General features: G+C 33.7%; 1 protein-coding gene across 5 annotated transcripts in view; it reads left to right on the top strand.

Annotated features, from left to right (window-relative positions):
• LOC107667965 (low density lipoprotein receptor adapter protein 1-B-like) overlaps positions 1-10,107 on the top strand; it is a 53,479-nt gene extending 43,372 nt beyond the window's left edge. For 3 of the 5 annotated variants that reach the window (XM_016459694.1, XM_016459695.1, XM_016459696.1), the window contains 3 exons: positions 803-915; positions 1,322-1,356; positions 8,838-10,107. In XM_016459694.1, coding sequence (XP_016315180.1) covers positions 803-915; positions 1,322-1,356; positions 8,838-8,982 — 293 coding nt within the window. In that variant the 3' untranslated portion in view covers positions 8,983-10,107. Of the gene's footprint in view, positions 1-802; positions 916-1,321; positions 1,357-4,664; positions 4,697-8,837 lie in introns of all 5 variants that reach the window. The other 2 variants (XM_016459698.1, XM_016459697.1) reach the window with 2 other exon arrangements.
• The last annotated feature ends 1,506 nt before the right edge of the window (positions 10,108-11,613 follow it).

The following is an 11,613-nucleotide window of genomic DNA, read 5'->3' on the forward strand; positions in this document are numbered from 1 at the left end:
GGCTTTCACCGTGGACGAAGCGGAGTCCAGACAGTATAAGTCATTATAATCCATAATTATTTCCCCACTGGATGCAACGAATGCCTCGTTTATAATGGGTTTTCATGTTTTTGAATCATCGCTCCGGCCTGACAGGGCATCATCACAATATGGTAAGGGGCGTAACATTTCCGTCACACACTTGAGGTATTCAGCCAATCATAACGCACTGGATAGCTGGCCAATCACAGCACACCTCGCTTTTTCAGACCGATGAGCTTTGTAAAAATCGACGCGTTTCAGAAAGGCGGGGCATAGAGGAGAAACAATAATGTACAGTATATGGAAAATAATGTGTTTTTTGAACCTTAAACCGCATAAACGCATTTCATTACACCAAATACACAAAATAATGTTCTTTTTAGCAACATCATATGACCCCTTTAATTTGCTTGTGTGTTTGTTTATTTTTCATGTATTCTTATTTTTGCATGATTTATTTGTTTTTTACATATTCGTTTATTTTATTTTTTTATTTACTTGTTTCATTAATTTAATTTTTTACATTTATTCTTATTTTTGTGCATTTACTGATTTATTTTTACTTATTTACTTGATTTCATTTATTTAAAAAATCATATTTTTTGCATTTATTTTTTACATTATTAAGTTTTACTTATTTTCTTACATATTTTTTATTTTATGTTTTTAATCATTTTTTATTCGTGTATTTTAATTATTTATATATTTAATTTTAATTTGTTTTTGTCATTTGTTTCTCACTTTATTTATTTATTATCATTATTTTCATTTGTGTTTGTAGAGGTGGCCACTGGGGATCTACTGGACCTTGAATGTGGAGTAAAAGATCACTCAGGAATAGACGGCACACACCTGGCACAGAACCTCAGCACAGAGAACAACAACACTGTATGGGTAGGAACACACACACACACACACACACACACACACCTGCACAAATGTGCTTCAGACATGTGCCAATATATCTAAAGTCAAAGTACTTCACCAGTTGATCTGAATAATTACTTAATATTAATCAGAATGAATTGAAATTGATGCTTTTTATGTCAGCAATACTGAGAAAACCACTCACTGGTCATTTTAAAAAGACACCAGTGTTTATTTAATTCAGTCTACATACAATGATTTCAAGTTTTATTTTTTTAATTATTTTACATTAATATTTAACTTTTAAATAAAACAGCACATTTTATTTAATTTAACAGCACGTTAGTTTCTGCTGCAGTAATAAGAACCCATATGGTCTCCACATGAAGATGTTTATTTTAACTTGTTGTATTCTCTGCGGTGCCTTTTGCAGGAACTTGAGGATGGTCTAGATGAGGCTTTCTCAAGGTTAGTAAAATTTTATTTGGAATTATATCTGGCACTTTTACACCACAACACCCTGCGTATTGAACTTTAACAGGTCATACTATAACTTCAGCACAGATGTGGAGTATAGGGCACGACTATTCCTGGTGCTCCATTATGTGACCGCAGCGGTATTTGTGATGGACGCATTCAGCTCTGAGAATAAACTCTTTGGTTGGTTATTCAACTGCATGAAATTTTAAAATTAAGAATGATATACAGTTTATGACTGTAATACAATCCAAAATGTTGATATTTTTTAAATTTACCATTGTTTATTTATGGACTCTTGAACTTGACATAGAGATAATGCAGAATGAGATATCATATTGCACCCTGTGCCCAATTTGTGGAGGCCTTCCTCAGCCATATTCAAGGATGCATCAAATTTGACAATTAACAATGAAAGACAGCCAACGACTGTAATGAAATCCGAATTTTGAAATTTTTTTTACTGTATCAGTCTTTTTTTTTTATGGACCCTTGAACCTTACATATGGCACAATACAGAATGAGCCGTCATATTGCACTCTGTCTAATTTGTGGCAGTGTTTCTCTGCCACTTTCAAGACTGCATTAGATCGGACAATGTGGTGTGATAAATAATCTAAGGCTCTAACAAATTCCAAAATTAGAAAATTGTTTACTTTATCAATCTTTATTTATGGATCCTTGAACTTGACATTGGGATAATGCAGAATGAGATATAATATTGCACCCTCTTCCTAATTCGGGGAGGCATTTTTCAGCCATTTTCAGTGTTGCATAAAATTTGACAGTTAACAGTGATAAACATTCTCAGACTGTTCAGAAATCCACATTTTTTAAAATTTTTACTGTATCAATCTTTTTTTTTATGAACCCTTGAACATTAAATATGCACAATACAGAATGAGCCGTCAGACTGCATCCTCTGCTTAATTTGTGACAGTGTTTCTCTGCTACTTTCAAGGCTGCATTACATCTGACAATGGGACTTGATAAATGGTCTAATGCTCTAACAATATCCAAAGTTAGAACATTTTTTTACTTTACCAACCTTTTTTTATGGACCATTGAATTTTACATATGGCACAATATAGAACGAGACGTCATATTGCACCCTCTGCCCAGTTCAGGGTGGGCTTTCTCAGCCATGTTCAAGGTGCATTAAATATGATAAGTTCAAATGATATACAGTCTAAGCCTCTAACAAAACCCAGCATTTGAACAATTTTTAATATACCAATAATTTTTTATGGACCTTTGAAATTGACATATGCTTTGATAACACCATAGAATGCAAGTCGTTTGTCTCTACACATTAAGACAGACAGGAGAATGTATTTTAACATTTGAAAATTACACTCTTTAGCATTAATTTAAAACTATTAAGGAAAAATGGATGCCTCATAATATAAGTCCTTTAAGAGAATATTTTTATTGGGATAATATGCATGTTCCAGCTTGCCTGTATACACAAATCAAACAATTGTGATGCCAAATGATTAGGTCATGTTTTAAATGACTATTATTTGCATACTATGGGATCATAATGGCACTAATTAACAGTCATTTTATTCTGCAAACCAAACAACAGCTGTTTAACGATTTGTAATGATGGTCATTCTTCATCCAGACACACGGAGTGCCATTCCCGAGAGATTAGCAGACATGAGATGAGCTGTTTTACAGCAGCGGGGGTTCAGTCCATCTCTGATTCACGCTGATTATTTGTCGTGTGCAGTAATTAAAAGTGTTGGCGTTTAATCAAACGCAGCACTTCATTAATCTCCATTTAACATGCTTTCACCCTGTAAGTGTGAGGAGAGACGTTCTAGATCTTTGACATGCAAGAACTTTTCCAATCAAGGATGAATTGGGAGTGAGTAAATCTCTGATTAAAGACTATTGAAGTGCTTTCCATCAAAAACTGAAGCTGTTTTAGTGTTTTGTGATGGTTTATTCTCCAAAACACTGGGATGAGAGATATTGTGGTTATAATTGACCATTTCTGTACATCACTGTGTGATTGATGTACAAATAAAATGAAATGGCTAGTTGTACTGAACTTCAATTTTGTCCAATAGAAGATCTAAATGTCAGAATGATCTCTTGACCCAATATAAAGAAAAATAAGTGTGCATTATTTTCAGAGTATATAGTGCTTAATATTTTAACATTTTAAATTTGCTATTATTTATTTTCTTCATATTCAAAAAAGAAAATGTATCCTGCTACTCTTACTTTTTGTTGCATTGTAAGTAATTTTGCATCCTTAAAGTTTACCGTGACTGCAATTTTTGCTGCACAATTTAATGTCATTCATGTTCATAGCACAAATGGTTAAGTTATATGCAGTGTTATTTTAGTATTATTTTATACTGTTTATTAATATTTTGAATTTGCTTTAATTTTTAGCTATTTTATTTGTGTTTGTTTTGTAATTTTGCACTTTTGTCATTTTTTTTTTCATTAATTTTTATTTAGCTCTAATTTTTATTTAGTTTTTATATTTAGTTTTTTTAGCTTTGTTTTAGTCATTTTAATACTTCAACACTGTAAAAAATTTCAAAATCAGCTTATTGCAGTACATTTGCCAAGAAAATACTATAAAAATCTTTCTACTTAAAATTTTAATGTTACTTGCCATTTCTTTGTAAATATTTGTCAAATGTACTAGCAATTTCTGAGTGAAAATTGTTTCAGAGTTAATCCTACACCATTTTTAAGTGAACTTAAACTTATTTATTTTAATTAGTTGTCAAGCCAACATTTCTAATTCTAAGTTTAGGTTTTTCGTATTTAATTTTTAATTTCATTTAAATTATTAAGCTTTATTACCATTTTTTTTTTTTTTTTTTTTAAGAGTTTCAGTTAACAATAACTACATTGTTAAAAGTTGTTTGGTTATACACCAATGTTTGATACTTGGGAGTGTGTTGAAATCTTTAACCCCAAGTGTGAGCAGTAGTAGTCATGCTTACCTAAGCAAACACCACTAATAATGCTTAATGCATTTAGTCTTACAAAGAAATGGATCTTACAGCAGAGATCAGAGATCAGCTTCAGTTGAACTAACGAGTTGGCCTCATTTCCTCAACATTAGCCCAGCGGTAACCTTTGACTTCACTGGCTGCTCAATAAACTCCTTCAGGACATTTAAAAAAAAAAAAAAAAGGTTGATAAAAATATCACAATGTGGAAGTTCTGTTATGGCAACAGCGAACCAAGACATGCTGACTAAACATGCAGCTTACACTGAGTCACTGCTCCTGTTTTCTCATGCTGATGTTGTTTACTTCCTTCAGCCGCAGTCTGGATAGTTTTGAGTCCAACACAGGTAAAGATGTCGTTCACCTCAGCTGTAGTGAAATGTGCCTGTGGCGTAGTCCTCATCCGTCATAGTCCACTCTTTCACAACACCATGATCATTCACAACAGTGTACGACTGTAGTCCAGTTCTCCATCTGTAGCAGCTCATGCATGTTCCTCCTCACGGCTCAAAACCCTGTCCAGTTCTGACACCTGTTCTATAGGATTTTGAGGACTTTATGGCAGGGTTCTTTGCCAAGAGTCGTAGAAACATCATTTGGATTCATCTTCATATTTTCCTAGTTCATCTTGTGATCAGTCGTCAGTTTCCCGCCACTGCCTTGTCACAAAGTCTGTTACTATGAACCTTATTCTGGATAGACGCTGTATTTAAAGGGATAGTTCAACCAAAGATTTAAATTCTGTCATCATACTCACCCTCAAGTTGTTCCAAACCTGTATGAGTTTCTTTCTTCTGTTGAGCACAAAAGAAGATATTTTGAAGAATGTTGGTAACCAAACACTTGACGGTAGCCATTGACTTCCATAGTATAGAAAAAAAATACAACTTACTGTTATTATTTATCACCTTCATGATGTTATTTTATCAGTGGAACACAACATACACTATCTTTTAAAAGTTTTGAGGTTTGTAAAAGTTTTTTTTTTTATTTATTAATACTTTTATTAGGAAAGGATGCATTAAATTGATTAGAAGTGACAGTAAAGACATTTGTAATGTTACAAAAGATTTATACACTGAACAAAATTATAAACGCAACACTTTTGTTTTTGCCCCCATTTGTCATGAGCTGAATGAGCTGATCTAAGACTTTTTCCATAGAAAAAGTCTTAGATCTTTGAGTTCAGCTCATGAAAAATGGGGGCAAAAACAAAAGTGTTGCGTTTATATTTTTGTTCAGTGTATGTCAAATAAATGCTGTTCTTTTGAACTTTCTATTAATGAAGGATCCTGCAAAAAAATGTATCGTTTCCACATAAATATTAAGCAGCACAACTGTTTTCAACATTCATAATAATCAGAAATGTTTCTTCAGCAGTAAATCAGCATATTAGGATGATTTCTGAAGGATCATGTGACACTGAAGACTGGAGGAATGATGCTGAAAATTCAGCTTTGCTTCACAGGAATAAATTACATTGTAAAATATATTCAAATAGAAAACAGTTATCCTAAATTGTAATATCATTTCACAACATTACTGTTTTTACAGTATTTTTGATCAAATAAATGCAGCCTTGGTGAACATAAGAGACTTTGACTAAAGTGCATTGAGGCTGTGTGGCAGTGTTACCGTAGTGATATTCCAAGAGATGTTCCTGTTTTTTTTGTGCGTTTTTTTTTCCCCACAGCACACTTTTCATTCCAGCTCCTCAGAGGTTTGATTTCACATCATGTGACATTCAGCCACAGAGTTCTGTCTCTATATTTAGGGTAGTAAAAAACAAAAGACAGTTCATGCGTATTTTGTGCAGCTTATAGACTTCTGTCTAGGAATGGGAATCATAAGGAATGTAACCGTTCCGATTCCACGTTATGGTTCAGTTAAGGATTCTTTTAGTACGTTTAGAGGAAGCTGATGTTCTAAAACAGTAATTATTGTATAAATAGTAAAGCACTAACAAAACTCTGTTGTGAATGTGTGAATCTTTAACCATAAGTTGTCAACGTTAGACTGATTCAAACTGATGACTCCAAAAAAATCAATGATGTTTGATTCTTTCTGAAAGATTCATTAAAAAGACACCAGTCCACAAATCAGACTGATCACTCTGCATGGGCAATGCAATAGAAAGACATATTGTCAATTTCTTTTATTTGTATTATTTCACAGTGTCCAGCCTTTATTTCTAATCATATTAAATTTAATTAAAATTAACAAAAAGAACCTCTTTGTGATTCCCAACCCTACATATGAAGCATTTATGCACACACCGTTTGTATGTTCTTTTACTACTACTTATATGTTATTATAGTATTTCATAATGTTTTGAATTATTAATTGAGGTTAGATTTTCAGTTTCTTTTTAATTTTAGTTGAAGTTGTAGCAATTTTTAGGGCTGGGTAAAAAATATTGATATCTCGATATTAATCGATTCTCTTTTTTACAGAACGATATCGATTCTTAAATCCCAAGAATCGATTAGTCTAGCCTGTAGTGATGGGAAGTTTGGATCATTTTAACGACTCGGGCCTTTGAGTCTCGTTCAGCAAAATTAACGAATCTTTTTTCGAGTCATTTCATTCATTTTAGCTAAATATAATTAAAATGTTACGTGTTACTTCCCTAACACGTCTACTACTTACGCAAACGTTGATCACACTACAAACAATACAAAACTATAACGCTATAAGAAACATAAAAGATTCAGTCAGATTCAGATTCTTCAGATTCAGATTCTTCAGTCTATGATTAGCTCACCTCACCTCTTATTCGACAAGTCTTCGGGTTTGAGTCATTCGTTCATCACGTGACAGACCCATAAACTTAATCTATGCGGTCAGTTTATGGGGCTGTCACGTGATGAACGAACGACTCAAACCCCAAGACTTGTGAGATAAGAGGTGAGGTGAGCTAATCATAGACTGAAGACCCAGGTAAACAATTAATTAATCTTTAGCCTGTTTTCAGTTAATGGACGGAATATTGAAGGACACTTCCCATCCAATAAATCGCAATAAGCATTGTGCTTTGGTGCTTTTAATATGAAACAAAGTCCCAGGTTTCAATTTATGTCCATTGTATTGCAGTATTCAAACAATAAATGCCGTTTTGGCACTGTTTAATGTGGAGTGACAGATCGCTGTAGCGCGTGGCGCACGTGAACTGATCATCTCCTCCACATTAATAAACATGACTAAACATCCGAAGGTAAGTTAAAAGAAAGAGTACAACTTTACAATCTGTATCCTATCTCATGTAATCGCTCAATCAGTGTTTCAACCACGCAAAGACGTCAATATAAAGTCTTGTAAACATGGTCACGTAATGTCACATTTACCTCAGAAACAAACATATTCGGTGACCATAAACTCGTTAGTCAGCTAGAAAAATAAATTGTAGAGAGGGGTATTTTGCTAAATATATGCACCATATAACATATTCATTATAATTTTGACTGTTCTTATGTTTAATTTATGTTTGAATGAATTCATCAATTTTTTATGACAGCCACCATTTAAATTTTTATATAAAAAAAAACGAAGTGAAGTAAAAATGTTATTATGTGATTGTAACTTTATTATTTTAAAAACTTCATTGTGTCATTTTAACAGTTGTATGCTCTAGCTTACAAATCAGTCAGTTTTAACCTTCAATATTATAGTAATGTTGTACCAAATGACTCTCATTTATATTTTACAGCATTAGTTGAGAGATTTTTTTCCCTTGTACCTGATATACAGTATATCCAAAATAATCGAGATTGAATCGAATCGAATCGGTAATCGAATCGAAAGCTTGTGAATGAGAATCTAATCGAATCGTGAAATTTGTGCCAAAACCCAGCCCTAGTAATTTTGTTGTAATGTGCTTTTGTCATTTTTTATATGTTATAAATGTATATATGTTATATACATATAATCATATATACATTTAGATATTATTTTATTATTTTATTTAATATTTTTAAATTATTTTAAGTGTGTGTGTATATAAACATTAAATTAAATGTTTTTATATATATACAGTGGGTACGGAAAGTATTCAGACCCCCTTCAAATTTTCACTCTTTGTTATATTGCAGCCATTTGCTAAAATCATTTAACTGTATATATATATATATATATATATATATATATAGCTAATATATAAGATTTTTATCAGTCTTTGATGTATATATATTTTTTATGTCTGTGTGTGTGTATATATATATATATATATTTCTGATGAGCGCTGTCCATTCATACAATCGTGTTCATAACATGCGAGAGTAATACGCTTATTTTATCATGTCTTTAAAATGTAGCGAAGAGCTCCAGATCAGGGAGAAGTTTACCATGCATATTTAAAGTGTTGTTTCTGGTGTTTTGCACATGTATTCCCTGCTCTCTGACATGATCTGAACCGCCACTGATGTTGTGGAGATGTTTGCTGCCCTGTGTTTTTCGGTTTCACTCATTCTGTTTGTGTGTTTTTCTCCCAAGACTCGCTGAGTCTCGCACTAACCCCCAGATGCTGGACATTGGGGTAAACCCTCAGGACTACAACCCTGAAGAGTGCTTGTCGCCTAGCAACTGGGACAAAGCCGATGCTGAGGCTGCAGACGCCGAGGACGTGTTCGGATTCTGATCGACGGTTCGCGGGAGGAACGAGCTGATGAAACGACACAAAGGGAATCGAGCTCGTCTGACCGGCCGCAGCTGATACCGGCTTTGAGTTGACATGCGGTTCGGCAAACCCTACGGATGACTTCAACAAAAGCACAGACCAAAGCAATACAGAATATAGTTTTTCTTTTTTTTTTTTCCGAATTACTTTTAAGTATATTGACATTTCAAATGTTCTGTTACTTCCCATAAGTTGCTTTACTTTCTTTCTTTTTTTACTTGTATAAATATAAAATATATGTGTATGACAATAACTGTATAATATTTGCTCATTATTATTTTTTAATGGATTTGATTGCTGAGGCTAGCTTTGCGATTCTATGCAGGGGTAATGCATACTAAATTTCCTGATGTTTGAGGTTTGTGTGGAGTTGGATTGTGTTTTTTAAGTGGTGATGGTTTTGTATACATGAGTTGTCTGCCCTCAGATGTGTGAAAATGAATGGCAAACATTACAGCATACAATAATGGACAAAAAAAAAGAGAGAAAGATAAGGCAGGCTATTTAAATTAGACAATCTTATTTTTTTCTATTAAAACGTATTTTTGCACTCCTTTCTGCGTCTCAGAGCTCATGGTTTCATTTCAGGATCTTTCTGTTTATGCCATGCTTATAGTTCATTCTTCATCAGGCTATACCCATCCAATAAATCACTGTGGAAGTTACGGTATTATAATTACTTAAAGAAAACTGTGGTATTACTATCATGGTAGTGTCTAAAAAAGCAAAAACATTGTATTACCATGGATGTCTATGGTATGTTTTATGGAAATACAGATCTATTTTGTGTAACATGTATCCCTTTGCCCTAAAATATACCTGAATTAATTTCAGGTTGAATTTAAGTGCAGCAATATATTATTTGTCTGCTTTACTTTTGTTGAAGCATGATCATCATAAACAAGCAATGAACTGATATTTAACACTGTGGATTTGACTGAAAAAAATGCGGGCAGTTCTTTTGTGGTTTACATTGACGCCCTGTTTTTAGGTTTTATTAGACTTCCTAAGTAAAATTTATAGTAAGTCAGTGTTAGTTTCTGTTTGCATTATTTCATGTTCAAAAATTAAAACGAATGAAAATGCTGTTGATTACTGTTTTGAGTTGACATTTCCTCCATCTAGTGGTGAAACTAATGTAGTGCAGTTATTTTTATTATTTATTTTTATTTTGTTATTATTTAGTTATTTATTTTTATTATGTTATTATTTAGTTATTAGAACATTTTTGTCAAGATATTACGACTTATTCTGTGGGAAATAATCCAAATATTATTTTTCATATTTTGATTTTCTTTTTGTGGTTTCATTTCAGTGGCTATGCAAGTCATTATTCAGGTGTTAATGAATAGGCGGCGCTGTCACGTAGTTTTCACGAATCATTTATTAATATTCATAAGACGTGCCATGTAACTAACGTGATGCCTGTTATTTTTCAGTACTTTTCAGTTTTTCAGCGCTGGTCAGAATAGAGCATAGACTGTATACAAACAGTCCCCAGATAGCAAGAACGTTTGGGCCAAATGTGGCTGATAGCTGTCACATTTGGCCTAGGTATGGCATGGCTGAGCACATATGGGACAAACTTTAACTGTATATGTTTTGCCATGGATTTAGAATTGGAGGGAATTTTCTTTTGGATGACAATTTTTTTGAGGTATATGGTCCAGATGATAGCACACAACTGAGAGCCATATGTGGCTTGGCTATGGCACACCATGGAATATGTTAATTTATGGTTAACATTTGGCTTTTATTTGGAAAAACACATATAAACTGCTGGCAGGTTAGTGGCAGTCCACATCTCAGCCCATTCAACAATGCTATTGGTTGCTTTGTGTCTTCCCTTATTCCTATTGGTGGATTACTGACATTTTGAAAATATATCCGTTATTTCCCGCTCTGCTTCCTCTTTCAATCGCCGTTAAAAAAGACGATGATGAAAAAGCTATTTACAACAACAGCCTTTGCCCAGACACATGCTTATGCAGGTAAGTGCAGTTTTGGTTTTTTAAATGTTTTCTAGGGGTGTAATGGTACACTTATTCTTCGTACCGAACAAATACAGTGTCATTTTAACCACTGCACACGCGGAACTTAATCCGTTTCAGTTCATAGCCGTGGTGTAATGGTACACTTATTCGTACCGAAAATTGTACCGAACAAATACAGTGTAATTTTAACCACTGCACGAGCGGAACTTAATCCGTTTCAATTCATAACCGTGAATAGATCTTCACTAGGCTATACATTATTACTATACATTACATTCTGTAATCGTAAGGTTTGTGTTTTGTTCTTTTCGATAAGAAACAAAGTCTCATTTTTAAAATTATGTATATTTTATCAGGAAATTAAATCCGTAAATGCCGTTTTGACGCTCTTTGATGTGGCGTGACAGACCGCTGCGAGCGGAAGCGCTGAGAGCGACCCAGTCGCGGGTCTGGATCATATCAACAGCTAAAGTGTGGCCCAGATTAGCTCGTGTTTGCCGGCCCAAAACTGGTCCAGATCTTTTTAGCCAGAACTGAACCAAAACAGTGCCATAACCCAACCCAGAGTGAGACAAATATCATCATCCCTTCCCTTTAA

This window comes from Sinocyclocheilus anshuiensis, unplaced genomic scaffold, assembly GCF_001515605.1.
Source record: "Sinocyclocheilus anshuiensis isolate Anshui unplaced genomic scaffold, SAMN03320099.WGS_v1.1 scaffold2229, whole genome shotgun sequence".
Classification (NCBI taxonomy): Eukaryota; Metazoa; Chordata; class Actinopteri; order Cypriniformes; family Cyprinidae; genus Sinocyclocheilus; species Sinocyclocheilus anshuiensis.